Consider the following 13,780-nt stretch of genomic DNA (forward strand, 5'->3'; position numbering starts at 1 on the left):
AGGAAGGAAGGAAGGGAGGGAGGGAGGGAGGGAGAGAGAAGAGAAAAGAAGGAAGGAAGGAAAGAAAGAAGGAAGGGAGGGAGAAAAGGAAGAAAGGAAGGAAGAGAGGGAGGGAGGGAGATAGAAGAGAAAAGAAGGAAGGAAAGAAAGAAGGAAGGGAGGGAGAAAGGGAAGAAAAGAAGGAAGGGAGGGAGGGAGAAAAGAAGGAAGGAAAGAGAAAAAAAAGAGATCATTGTGTATTATGGCAGAAGGAATCTGGGTCTGGAGTCCAAAAATCTAGGTTTGAATTCCAGCTCTACTTCTCCCTACATGCCTGCAGTCTTCCCAGCTTTCTGGGCTTCAGCTCCCTCATCCGTACAAATGAAAGTGTTCAGCTAAGATCCCCTTTGAGGTTTTAAGTTCTATGATCAGAAAGCAAATAGCTTTCTTATGTATTAATATTTCTATTCAACTATTTAGAGTAGGAACAGATGAGCCCCCAAAGGCCCACCCACATCTATTTTCTTTCCATTCGACCCTTCAAGGTTGGCTTTGCTAAAGAGTAGAACGTGTGGGATGGCTTTAGTGAGACAGGAAATTGGTGTGAAAATTAATCATCTGAGATCCTGAAAGAATCAGTTGCAGAAATCTGGCCTGCGAGCAACTGAATTTCAATCTCAGTGGCTTTGTTTCTTTGCTCTGTTGTTGTGGAAGACTCCATTTGGGGTGTCCCTCCCTTAAATCAGATGGCCACACCATCATCCTGCCACCAAACCTAGAAGAAAAAGACACGGCCCCAAGTCTGTCACAAACCTCCCAGAGAAGACTGACGGAATTGAGTGCCCAACTCAAAACTGGGCTGGGGGCCAAATCTTTCAAGCTCTTAGGAGAGCAACTCCCCAGGGCTGGTTTTCCTCTCCCATGGGACTTTTCACAAGGTCAGAGAACTCCTGCCAGCAGAATTGGACCCAACCGTGACCTCCCTGAGATGTGAGCAGATGGAGCCGGTCTCCTCGGGAAAGAGAAAGCCATTCCCAACCCACCATCTTTCTTCCTTTTATACATGATGGCCCTGGTGTCAGGACAACACAGTAAGGCAGTACAAGTAGGCAAACAGGCTTTAAATAGGGCCCCTTCACTGTTATTTTCTGGGTATGTCCTTTAGCCTGGAAACTAGAAAACAGATGTTTGGAGTCTGAAAAGGTTAGCTATAAAACACTGTAGGAAAGCCAGGTGGTGCAGTGGATAGAGCACTATCTCAGACACTGGACAAGTCACTTAATCCTGTTTGCCTCAGTTTCCTCATCTGTAAAATGAGCTGGAGAAAGAAATGGCAAACCACTCCAGTATCTTTGTCAAGAAAATTCCAAAAGGGGTCCCAAAGAGTTGGACAAGATAAAAACAACTGAACAACAAAGCAAAAACATTTTATTAATTCCAAAATGAAGAAAAGAATTCAAATCCACCCTGCTCCCACACTCCCTTCTCAGGGTTCCAATAAAGGCGCTGGAGTATCTGGCTTAAGCATTTCCAGCTTTCTTATGTATTGATATTATTAGTCAACTATTTAAAGTAAAAACAGATGGGCACAGAAACACCCACCAGCATCCATTTTCTCTCCATTCATGCCTTCAAAGTTGGCTTTGCTAAAGAGTAGTACTTGGGGGGCGGCTGTCGCTGCTGTAAGTGTCCAGTGTGGGCAGGAGGCCGTCTCAGTCATCGACGTCCATTTCAACTGCCGCCTGTTTGCTGGTTTTTTTGCTTCCTCCTTCTGTCTTCTTTTTCTTCTTCCCCTTCTGTTCCTGGTTAAGCCGAGCGATCTCATCGCTTTTCTCTGTGATGTAATTCAGCTAAAATAAAGTTTGGGGATAACATGTTCAGAGTGCCTCTCCTCCGACCAGACACACAAGAGCCCTACCCGCGGGGTGATAAATGCTTACGGACTGAACCCTGACTAGAGTCCCCAAAGTACTGACGTGTGGATTTCTAAGACACGCTCCCTTCTCTTGAAGATCCAATAGGGTTCTAGATCTTCTTTAGAGGGGTTCTTGACCTTATTTGTGTTCTAGACCACTTTGGCAACAGACTGGTGAAGCCTGTGAACCCCTCCTTAGAATAACATTCTTAAAGGCCGACAATACACAGCATTACAAAAGGAGCCAATTATACTGAAACACAGTTAGTCTAGACAAAGTTCACAGATCCCCAAGATTAAGAACCCCAGTCTAAAAGCTCTCTTAAAAAATGTATCAAGAAAGAAAGGATGGTTTAATAGTGAATGCAAAGCCAGCCTCACTCTGTGTCACGAAGACTTAAGGTTGACTGCTATCTCTGGCACACTCTGGGTGGCTCTCTCCAGAGCTGCTATGCCTCTCAGTGCCGAAGATAACAGTAAAGGAAGAAATCAGGGGAGAGGGGAAGGGAGGAAAGAAGGGGAGGGGGGTAAGGAAGGGAAGAAGGAAGGAAGGAGGGGAGGGAGGAAGGAAGGGAGGGAAGGAGTGAGGAAAGGAGGAAGGATGGAAGGAAAGGGAGGAAGGAAGGAAGGAAAGAGGGGGAAGGAAGGAAGGGAGGGAGAAAGGAAGGAAGGAAAGGGGGAAGGAAGAAAGGAAGGAGAGGGGGAAGAAGAAAGGAAGGAGGGGGGAAGGAAGGGGGAAAGAAGAAGGGAAGGAAAGGGGGGAAGGAAGAAAGGAAGGGAGGAAGGAGAGGGGGGAAGGAAGGAAGGAAAGAGGGGGAAGGAAAGAAAGAAAAGAAAGGAAGGAAAGAAGGAAGAAAGGAAGGAAGGGATGGAAAGAAGGAAGGGAGGGAGGGAAGGAGGAAGGAAGGGATGGAAAGAAGGAGGAAGGGAAGGAAGGAAGGAGAGAGAGAGAGGAAGGAGGAAGAGATGGAAGAAGGAAGGGAAGGGAAGGGAAGGGAAGGGAAGGAAAAGGAAGGGAAGGAAAAGCCTTTGTCCAGGCTGCCCCATATGAGCAGGGGGTTGTGTCCTCGGCTCCCTTCCACTTGGGCACCATTTCCTTGGGTGAGCCCTTCCCCCTTCTCTGATGGTTCACACTCTCCCCCTCCCCAAATCATCCCGTCTCACTGCTCTGTAAATGGCGTCTCCCTTTCCCATCCCGAGCTCTTGGAGGGCAAGGCATAAATAGGTAGCCCTTAATGCTTGCTGGACTGGATCCGGGTTGGGCGTCCTTCAGGGATGCTCTAAGGGTGTCTCAGCTCTGAATGAGCACCCAGAAGCCTCGCTGTGTCTTCAGCTGATCCAGGAGTTAGAGAAAAGTAAACAGGGCCCAGTCTGGGACCACTGGGGGTGGCGGGTAGCGGTGACGCTGCAGTCCCAGTGGGAGCTCCCCCAGGCGTCATGGGGATGCTCCAGGGGCTCTGAGGGTCCAGCGTTTAGAGGCCGGGCAGCGGTGACGGCGGGGTGCACCCATGATCAGCCCCGGAGAGTGCGGATCGGGCGGGCAGGATCCATCACCCTGAAGAAGGCCCGCAGAGGACGGGAGGCTCCGAGGGATTCCTGGGGATGGTGTGGGGGGGCAAGGGGAGGAGGGAAGGCATCGTCTCTCACCAGGGAGCTGCTCCTCCGGGCTAGGAGCTTCACGTCGTCCGTGGTAATGGTGCTTCTCTTTGCGTGTCTAGAGAAAGGGCAGAAACAAGTCACGGATGCTGGCCGTCCTGAGTGCCAGCGCCCAGAGAAAGGAGGACATGAGGATGAAGGGGGAGCCCGCGTCCAACCTCAGGCGAGCGAGAAGCCGGGCACGGGAGCAAGGAGAGGGGAGAGGCCAGATGGGAAGGAGATGCCTTCCTGGCTGGGTTTGGGGCTGTCATAACAAGGCTACGTCTGTCTGTTGGCTGGTCAGAGGGCGGGATGGGGCGTGGAGCCAGGAATGCCAGAATTCAAACCCAGCTGGGAGACCCTGGGCGAGTCACTTAACCTGTTTGCCTCCATTTTTTTCATCGGTAAAAATGGGAATTATAACAGCGTTTATCCCCCAGGGTTTTGGGGTGGGTGAGATGAGATGAGAATTGTAAAAGTGCTTGGCATCTAGTAAATCCCACCGCCCTTCCCCATCTTCTAGGCCACTTTCCCACTGCTACCCTTCCTGATAAACTGCTCTGATCCAGGCACCCCAGAGTCCTGAAAACCCTCCAACAGCTTCATATCGGCTCCTGAATAAAAAGCGCTTCTCTCGGCATTCGAGACCTTCCCTCTGGTTCTATCCCACCATTTGCAGCTTTCTCCTATTATTCTACACTGTGACATACTTGATGTTTTAGAAAAAAGGACAATCCTCGGTCCTCCTTCTGACGTTCCTTTCCAGCCTCCAAGTCCTCTGGCCCCGTCCCTGTCTGCTGTGGCCTCCCCACTGTTCTCTCTGCTGAAAGACCAGGTTGTTTCCCCAGGACCCTCCGCCACCACTCTGGGCTGAAATCTTCTACGTACCCTGGGAGAACGGGAGCTGCTGGCCACAGGGGCTGCCCTACAGCTCAGCCAGTCAATAAACATCTGCTAAGCACCTACTATGTGCACTGACGGCAAAAGTCAGATCTTGATCAAGGAGCTCGGGCTAACGGGAGAGAGAACCAGCTCTAGGGAGGAGAAATGGGAAGCAACCAGCGGGGGACGAGGGGCGTAGCGGAGATCTGAAGGACTCTGTTTTCTGCTCCTTAGCACAGGGACTGGCCCCCCAGAAGTGCTAAGAATGCCTCTAGAAAGCAAAAAACAAATCCTTACCTTCTGTCTTAGAATCAGTATTGTATATTGGTTCTAAGGCAGAAGAATGGTATAGGCTAGGCAACAGGGGTGAAGTGACTTGCCTAGGACCAGATTTTAATCCAAAACTTCCCATTAATATGAGAGTGGCTCTCAATCCACTGAGCCACCTAGCTGCCCCTAAAACTGTCTTTTCATTCATTCATTCATTCATTCATTCATTCGTTTGCTCAAGGCCCTAAACAAGTGTCACCCTTCTAGGAAGCTTTTTTTTCTGACCCTCTAGTCCAGCTAAAAGTCATTTTTGTCCCCCCCTTCCCTTCCTCTTCTTTCCCTCTCCTCTCTTCCTTCCTTTCTCCCTCCTCTCTCCCCTCTTCCTTCCTCTCTCCCTTCTTCTCCTCTCTTCCTCCCTTCTCCTCTCTTCCTCCCTCTCTCCCTTCTTCTCCCCTCTCTCTTCTTCCTCCTCCTCCTCCCCTTTCTTCCTCCCTCCTTCTTCCTCCTCCTCCCCTCTCTCTCTTCTTCCTCCTCCTCCTCCCCTCTCTTCCTCCCTCCTTCCTCCTCCTCCCCTCTCTCTCTTCTTCCTCCTCCTCCTCCCCTCTCTTCCTCCCTCCTTCTTCCTCCTCCTCCCCTCTCCTCTCTTCATCCCTCTCTTCCTCCCTCCCTTCTTCTCCCCTCTCTTCTTCCTCCTCCTCCTCCTCCCCTCTCTTCCTCCCTCCTTCTTCTTCCTCCTCCCCTCTCCTCTCTTCATCCCTCTCTCTCTCCCTTCTCCCCTCTCCTCCCTCCTTCTCTTCTCTCGTCCCTCTCTCTCTCCTCTCTGCCGCTCTCTCCTTCCCCCTCTCCCTGGCACTGACACTTTTCTCCCCCAGACTCTGGTGCCCCTCCGTTGCTTCCCTCCAGACCAGAGACTGTCACTGCTCTTTTGGCACTCCTGGCTCTCCGCTGCGCACAGTAGGCCCTGGAGAAAGGTCTGCTGAGTGAACTCCTGGCGGAGTCCGAGGCTGCGGGCATTTCGGAGGGGGAGGGCCCAGGATGGGCAGGAAGGGCAGTGTGCCCTCTGGAAAGCCACTGCTTTCACGCATTCAAACGATTCCTCACTGAAACAAAGAGGGAAGGGGAGGGAGGGCGGCACAAAACCGGGAGGGATGGCAAGCGAGAGAGCTTGAGCCCTTTCAGGCCTTAGTCATGAGAAGGGCTTCATAAAAGCAATTCCGGGCCATTGTGCTCCATCACCAGAGGTGCTAATGGGAGAGCCGAGCATCAATCACCTGTAAAAGGCGAAGCTCTTCAGATGAACGTGGGCCGCTTTTCACTCTTGACAAATGGGGGATGAAGAGCCTCTGACGTCCCCCACAGCTGCAGGCAATTACCCCCCCCATCCTTGGCCCAGGCTGAAGCCCTCCTGCTGAGAGGCAGCGGCGGCCCCATCCCTGAATCCGCAATCAGCCGACTTCTGTTCTGACACTGGCAGAGGGAAGACAAGCAGCGCTGATTGCCGAGGGCGCCCGCCAGCTGCATGGCCGCCGCCCCACCTACCTGGCAAACATCTCGAGGTCTCTGGCGAAGTGTTCTGCGGAGGAAAGAGGTGCGTCAGCGGCTCTCCTCCACCTCGCCCACGGCTCTCCCCGCAGATCTCCCATTCATTCTCCTCACCCTTCTGTCCCTTCAGACAAGCCCGGGGCAGGGCGTCACTGGACCCCTGGGGGCCCGCCCTGGGCCGGGGAGCTGTGGGGGAGCCGAGGAGGCGAGGGGCCTCGAGGCCTGGGCTGGGGAGCTGAGAGGGAAGGAGAGGCCGCTGGCTTCCCAGAGGAGGAGGGGGCCTGGGGGGCAGACAGGGCCGCCTTTGCCTCGCTGGCCTCCTCTGAACAAAGGGCAACCCTGAAACTGATTTAAAAACCCAGCCCAGCCCACACAGAAGGGCCCGAGACCCAAGCTGGGGCCACCTACCGCACTGCCGAAAGGTGACCTCGGAAATGGCCGCGATGGTCGGCTTGCTGAACTTGACCCCTTTGGCGTCGGCCGCTTCCTGGCACAGGGAGCCCACCGTGTAGTGGACGGCCGCCTTGAGGCTCTGAAACACAAGACCCCATGGGGGGGCGTCCATGCGGCGGCGCCCGAGGGCTCTGACCCAGCGAAGGCCAAACCTTGGGGCTGCGCCTCCTCCCGCGCCCAGGCCTAGGCACAAGCCCTCCCCGGGGGAGCAGGGAGGCTGGGCAGGAGGGGCGCCGAGCCCTGGGGAGGGCAGGCCCCGGCACTGTATCCTGGGGAGCCGGGGACGGTTCTGCCTTTTCCTTCCGGCCGGGTGGAGGACGGATTCAGGAGGGCAGAGCAGGGGCAGACGGAGCCCGTGGGAGCCTCCTGGGCAGAAGGAGATGGGGAGGAAGCAGGGGGAGGCTGGAGAGTTGGGCCGTTTAGGGGCTGCGAGTGGGAGCCAGCCGAGGCCTCGGAGCGCAGCGGCAAGCAGTGGGTGTGCTCTGCCGGCCGCTTCCCCCACGGTCTGGCCTTTCCTGCTGTTTCAGAGCCAGCGCGGCGTCGACCCCAGGACACGAGGCGGGAGGGCGCAGACAGGCCACCTGGGGACGCTTGGCCGCCCGCCCGCAGGCTTTACAAACGCTCCTCTTCCCAGCGGAGCTCGGGCCGGCCAGGGTCCGAGCGCAGCCTCGGCAGACTTTCTGAGAAGGATCCCCGAAGGCAGACGACAGCCTGATGGCAGAAGATGTTCCCCCAGGAGGCCCGGATCGGGCCCTCTGCCTGGCACCCACGTCTGTGCCCCGAGGAGCTGAGAGTGCCCGGGAGGGCCCGAGGGCGTCTGTCCCAAAGACAGGCACGCGGAAGGCCCCGAGGGCGGAATGAGGAGCACCGGCCAAAGCCTCCAAAGGGGAGTGGGGAGGGGCGGGCTCCCCCAGAAGCCTTCTAGCTGCCCGACAGGCAGAGCTGTTCAAGGGCTGCTGGGCTTCGAGGCCGGCCGTCACTGGCTCTCGGACGGGGCCCTGGTCAGAGGGGAGCCCCAAGGGCCCTTCCTCCAGAGTGCTGGTGCTTGCGGAGCTCAGAGCGCCGAGAAGGCTGGTTTTTCTCTCCCTCCTAAACTTCAACGTCGCCTTTACTTTGCCCTCCAAGCGCGTGCCTGAAGCCTGTGACCGGCCACCGTGAGACCCGCAGCCGAGCCCAGACGCCGGGGACACCCCGTCGGAATCCTAGTTGGTCTCGAGTGCTTCCTGGCTCTGCTTTCCGGCGGCACCAGCTGCCTCCTGGACGCTCCCCAAACGAGGCCCCGCGGCCACCCCCAGCCTGGAGACTCTCCGCTCCTCCAGGCCCCCCTCCGGCTCGGCCTGCCCAGCACAGCTCTCCCTCCAGCCCGCGGTGCTGCCCCCGGGGCGGGCGGGCGCTCGTGGCCTCACTGCCTGCCAGGGCCGCCGGGATGAAGCGCCGCACAAGCCGCCCACCTCTGAGGTGCCATTTACACGGGAGCCGCCTCGGCCGGCCGAAGCACAGGACGCAGCAGGGGGAGACCTCGGTGCCCCGGGGCTGGCGCTCCCCCGGTCAGGAGGGGAAGGAAGGACCAGCGGCAGCTCCAGGCTGGCTCTGACTGTCACCGGGGAGGAAACGAGGGAAACTCGGGGAGAGGGCCCGTGCGCTCCCCCTGAGAGTGCGCCAGGACCACGAGGAAAGGCCCAGCGCGGAGACGGCCAGAGGGAGCCGCACTGTAATGAACAAGGGCCCCGTGGAGACGTCCTGAGGAGGCCTCGGGCCAGGACAGAAATGGAGAGCCAACCGACTCCCATCGGGCCTTCCCTGCAGCCATGTCAGCAAGGGCCAGAGGGTGCGGGCAGAGCGGACGGTGGGGCTTCTGGGGACAGGACGGCAGGGAGCAGCCCCGGAGACCCCAAAAGAACGAGACCCACCCGGCACGGACATCCGGGAGAAGTCGCGGGGCCCTTGGGATGCCCCCTGCGCGGCCTCCTCTAGAGACGGGAAGAATTCTGTGTTCCAAGCCTTTGGGGCCAGATGTGGAGATCAGGACAGCCCACTGTGAGAGCCGTGGGGCAGTGCGGGGGTCTCAGCTCAGACGCTGAACGTTCTAAGCTCTCCAGCTCTGACATTCTGGGTTCTAAGGTCTCTCCCAGCTCTGACATTCCCTGTTCTAAGGTCTCTCCCAGCTCTGACATTCTCTGTTCTAAGCTCTCTCCCAGCTCTGACATTCTGTGTTCTAAGCTCTCTCCCAGCTCTGACATTCTGTGTTCTAAGCTCTCTCCCAGCTCTGACATTCTCTGTTCTAAAGTCTCTCCCAGCTCTGACATTCTCTGTTCTAAGCTCTCTCCCAGCTCTGACATTCTGTGTTCTAAGCTCTCTCCCAGCTCTGACATTCTGTGTTCTAAGCTCTCTCCCAGCTCTGACATTCTCTGTTCTAAGGTCTCTCCCAGCTCTGACATTCTCTGTTCTAAGGTCTCTCCCAGCTCTGACATCCTCTGTTCTAAGGTCTCTCCCAGCTCTGACATTCTCTGTTCTAAGCTCTCTCCCAGCTCTGACATTCTGTTCTAAGGTCTCTCCCAGCTCTGACATTCTCTGTTCTAAGGTCTCTCCCAGCTCTGACATTCTCTGTTCTAAGGTCTCTCCCAGCTCTGACATTCTGTTCTAAGGTCTCTCCCAGCTCTGACATTCTCTGTTCTAAGGTCTCTCCCAGCTCTGACATTCTGTTCTAAGGTCTCTCCCAGCTCTGACATTCTGTTCTAAGGTCTCTCCCAGCTCTGACACTCTCTGTTCTAAGGTCTCTCCCAGCTCTGACATTCTCTGTTCTAAGCTCTCTCCCAGCTCTGACATCCTCTGTTCTAAGGTCTCTCCCAGCTCTGACATTCTGTTCTAAGATCTCTCCCAGCTCTGACATTCTGTTCTAAGCTCTCTCCCAGCTCTGACATCCTCTGTTCTAAGGTCTCTCCCAGCTCTGACATTCTGTTCTAAGATCTCTCCCAGCTCTGACATTCTGTTCTAAGCTCTCTCCCAGCTCTGACATCCTCTGTTCTAAGGTCTCTCCCAGCTCTGACATTCTGTTCTAAGATCTCTCCCAGCTCTGACATTCTCTGTTCTAAGATCTCTCCCAGCTCTGACATTCTGTTCTAAGCTCTCTCCCAGCTCTGACATCCTCTGTTCTAAGGTCTCTCCCAGCTCTGACATTCTGTTCTAAGCTCTCTCCCAGCTCTGACATTCTCTGTTCTAAGGTCTCTCCCAGCTCTGACATTCTGTTCTAAGGTCTCTCCCAGCTCTGACATTCTGTTCTAAGGTCTCTCCCAGCTCTGACACTCTCTGTTCTAAGGTCTCTCCCAGCTCTGACATTCTCTGTTCTAAGCTCTCTCCCAGCTCTGACATTCTGTTCTAAGGTCTCTCCCAGCTCTGACATTCTCTGTTCTAAGGTCTCTCCCAGCTCTGACATTCTCTGTTCTAAGATCTCTCCCAGCTCTGACAGTCTCTGTTCTAAGCTCTCTCCCAGCTCTGACATTCTCTGTTCTAAGCTCTCTCCCAGCTCTGACATTCTCTGTTCTAAGGTCTCTCCCAGCTCTGACATTTTCTGTTCTAAGGCCTCTCCCAGCTCTGACATTCTCTGTTCTAAGCTCTCTCCCAGCTCTGACATTTCCTGTTCTAAGCTCTCTCCCAGCTCTGACATTCTCTGTTCTAAGCTCTCTCCCAGCTCTGACATTCTCTGTTCTAAGGACTCTCCCAGCTCTGACATTCTCTGTTCTAAGGACTCTCCCAGCTCTGACATTCTCTGTTCTAAGGACTCTCCCAGCTCTGACATTCTCTGTTCTAAGCTCTCTCCCAGCTCTGACATTCTCTGTTCTAAGGTCTCTCCCAGCTCTGACATTCTCTGTTCTAAGCTCTCTCCCAGCTCTGACATTCTCTGTTCTAAGGTCTCTCCCAGCTCTGACATTCTCTGTTCTAAGCTCTCTCCCAGCTCTGACATTCTCTGTTCTAAGGACTCTCCCAGCTCTGACATTCTCTGTTCTAAGGACTCTCCCAGCTCTGACATTCTCTGTTCTAAGGACTCTCCCAGCTCTGACATTCTCTGTTCTAAGCTCTCTCCCAACTCTGACATTCTCTGTTCTAAGCTCTCTCCCAGCTCTGACATTCTCTGTTCTAAGCTCTCTCCCAGCTCTGACATTCTCTGTTCTAAGGTCTCTGTTCTAAGGTGTTTTGGTCCTGGCTCCCTGGGGCAGAAGGGGTGAGTGAAGAAGGGGCCGAGGCAACTTAGGCCTGACATTAGGAAAACTTCCTCAGCCCCGGAGCTTCTGTGGAGCACTCAAACGGTCATTTTAAAACTCAGCCTTGTGAGCCCCTCATCAGAGACCTACTGGGTGTGTTGAATGGAGTCCAGCCTCATCATCCTTGTAAAGGGGAAAGTCCTTCGGGAAAAGCTCCCAGAGGGAGCCCAGAAAGGGGTGTCCCAAGGAAATCCTACAAGCAAGGAAGGTGTTTCCTGGTCATTCCAGGCCCTGACGCAGAGCCCTGAGGGATGTGGGAATATTGCAAGCATCACGGGTATCTGGGTACTCCGACCCACTCTCTGGCTCCCTGGGTGCCCCCTCCCTGTGCCCAGCACTTTCCCCTGGGGATGGCCAAACTCCAATTGTGCCCTGACTCTGTAGGAATCTCAGGGCAAGCACACGCTCTGCAGAACTGTCTCCAAAGTGACTTTTATTCTTGTATCTCTCCCCTTTCTGCACAATTGTAACCACTTTACCTTGGAGTCACAGGACCTGGGTTCAAATTCTATCTCTAACTACATGACTGTAAGCAAGTAAGGGAACCTTGCTGGGCCTCAGTTTCCTCATATGTAAAACATAAAAAGGGGGCTGGCCTGCATCTAGCCTCTGAGGCCCCTTCCAGCTCTCAATCTCTGGCTCTGGGAGGCCCAGTGTGTGCTAAGAAACACCTGGGCTTGCATGTGGGAGGGGGTAGTCATCTCCTGCCTGACTTTATTTTCTATTTATTTTCCCCCTTTATTATAATATGATAATTACTACAATATTATCATAATTATGTTATAACATAATTATTAGAATATTACCATAATTATATCATTATATTATATAGTTATAATAATATTACTCCCTTATCTTTTGTCTTAGAATCAATACTGTATGTTGGTTCCAAGGCAGAAGAGTGGTAAGGGTCAGGCAATGAGGGTGAATGACTTGCCCAGAGTCACATTGCCAGGAAATGTTCGAGGTTGGATTTGAACCCAGGGCTAGCTCTCTCTCCACTGAGTACTCTAGCTGCCCCCTCATGCCTGACTTTACAATCCCCTTAGGGATGGGTCTACCTTGTATTTCTGGCTTGGCCACAGCAGGATTTGAAGATTTAGGGTTAGAAGTGAACAGAGATAGACGCCTGGTCCAACCCTCTTGGGTTATAGATGAGGAAACTGAGGCCCAACGTGGGGAAATGCCTGAGATTATATAACAGCTTGGATTTAAACCCCGGTCTTGACCCCAAATCCTGGGGCTTTTTTCAAGAGCTCTCATTCCAAGACAAGTTTTTAATTTTTAATTAAAATTTAATAAAAAATTAAAAAAGTTAAAATTTTTAATTAAAATTTAATAAAAATTTTAAAATGTACATTTTTTTCATTTAAAATTAAAATGTAATTAAAATTAAAAGGGAGCCAAAAACACAGCTTCCTTTCAGTAGCCCGGTTAACCCAGAAATTTCCGAATAACAGAAAAGGCGGTCCTTGTTCTTTGCCAGCTCAATGACTGAATAATTATTTTCTTGGAAAAGTCTAGAATGTGAGAGCGGGTAGAAATGTCAGTACAGAGAAAGACGGAGCGGGGAGACTCCTTAGAACTGGGAATGTCAGAACTGGAACAAGTCCGGGCCGCTAAGGCTTAGAGCACTGTGTCAGGGCCAGGCGGGGCCGTGGCGATGACGTCACCACCGATGATGTCACCGCCAACACATCAGCCCCAGGAGAGACCCCTCTAGGCCCCAGGGACTGGGCACCCGGGGCCTGAGACATTAAGATGAGGGTCGGCCGGCCTCTGGGGCCCCGCGCTCCCATACCTGAACGAACGTGAACTGCCGCTGATCCTCCTCCTCGCCTTCCTCCCGCTGCCCTAGATCCATGGCGGCCACCCCAACACGGGAAATCTTTTTTTCTTTCCCGCCCTGGAAATTCCTCTGCTACGGAACGCGGAAGAGGGCAGAAAGGGCTGGAGAGCGAAGCGCTTCCCCCTGCCGCGCCGCGCTGCGTCCTCTAGCGGTGGTTCTGTGGAAAGGCAGGGAGCCTGGCGGGAGAAGGGAAAGGCGACATTGAGCCCAGAGGTTGGACTGCGGGAGCAAACTGACAAACTAATTAGCATAAGTGAAATTGCAAAGTCAGGGTTGTGAATGGATAATGAAAAAAAGTAAGATAAGATTCCGAGCGCCGGGAAGCCCGGAGAACTCGAATCTGAGGAAATCGCCTCTCTCCAGGCAAGTCCAAAGGCTTTGGCTCCATTTTTCTCTTCATCCCTGCAGCCTCGGACCCTGTCAACCACTCTCCTCCTTGATATACTCGTGGGTTCAGTCGTTTCAGTCCCATCTGACTCTTCATCACACCAGTTGGAGTTTTCTTGGCAAAGATACTGAAGTGCTTTGCCATGTCATTTTTTCATCTCATTTTACAGGTGAGGAAACTGAGGCAAATGGGGAAAATGACTTTCCCAGGATAACACAGTTAACAGTGTCTGAGGTCGGATTTTACCCCAAGTCCTCCTGACTACAAACCTATTGAAGACCTTCTGTCTTAGAATAAATACTGCATATTGGTTCCAAGGCAGAAGAGTGGTAAGGGTTGGGCAATGGGGTTAAGTGACTTGCCCAGGGTCACCCAGCTAGGAAGGGTCTGAGGTCACATTTGAACCCAGGACCTCCTATTTCTCAGCCTGACTCTCAATCCACTGATCTACCCAGCTACCCCCCAGCCATTTCCAAACTGCTCCCTTCCTTCCTTTTCCAATCATTTTTGATGACTTTCTTCCTATTTCTCTCCCATGATATTCCATCTCTTGACTCCATGCAGCTTCATTAGCTGACCTCCGTGCTGGAGCATCCTCCCTCCTCATC

General features: G+C 53.6%; 1 protein-coding gene across 1 annotated transcript; it reads right to left on the bottom strand.

Annotated features, from left to right (window-relative positions):
- Positions 1-1,385: 1,385 nt before the first annotated feature.
- CENPS (centromere protein S) lies at positions 1,386-12,891 on the bottom strand. The gene is made up of 5 exons (XM_056795798.1): positions 12,737-12,891; positions 6,632-6,755; positions 6,221-6,254; positions 3,542-3,608; positions 1,386-1,829 (listed from the first exon to the last, which is right to left on the bottom strand). Exons 1-5 carry the CDS (start codon positions 12,797-12,799, stop codon positions 1,692-1,694), a joined length of 426 nt encoding a protein of 141 aa, XP_056651776.1. The 5' UTR covers positions 12,800-12,891; the 3' UTR covers positions 1,386-1,691.
- Positions 12,892-13,780: the final 889 nt, after the last annotated feature.

This window comes from Monodelphis domestica, chromosome 4, assembly GCF_027887165.1.
Source record: "Monodelphis domestica isolate mMonDom1 chromosome 4, mMonDom1.pri, whole genome shotgun sequence".
Taxonomy (NCBI): domain Eukaryota; kingdom Metazoa; phylum Chordata; class Mammalia; order Didelphimorphia; family Didelphidae; genus Monodelphis; species Monodelphis domestica.

What these genes read in the sequence shown, in the direction of transcription:
- CENPS (XM_056795798.1), bottom strand. Translation starts at nt 12,799, where the DNA reads ATGGATCTAGGGCAGCGGGAGGAAGGCGAGGAGGAGGATCAGCGGCAG. An exon ending in GACCTCGAGATGTTTGCCAG is followed by an intron (nt 3,609 to 6,220) that starts GTAGGTGGGGCG and finishes CCCTTTCTCTAG; the next exon opens with ACACGCAAAGAGAAGCACCA. An exon ending in CCCGGAGGAGCAGCTCCCTG is followed by an intron (nt 1,830 to 3,541) that starts GTGAGAGACGAT and finishes ACTTTATTTTAG; the next exon opens with CTGAATTACATCACAGAGAA.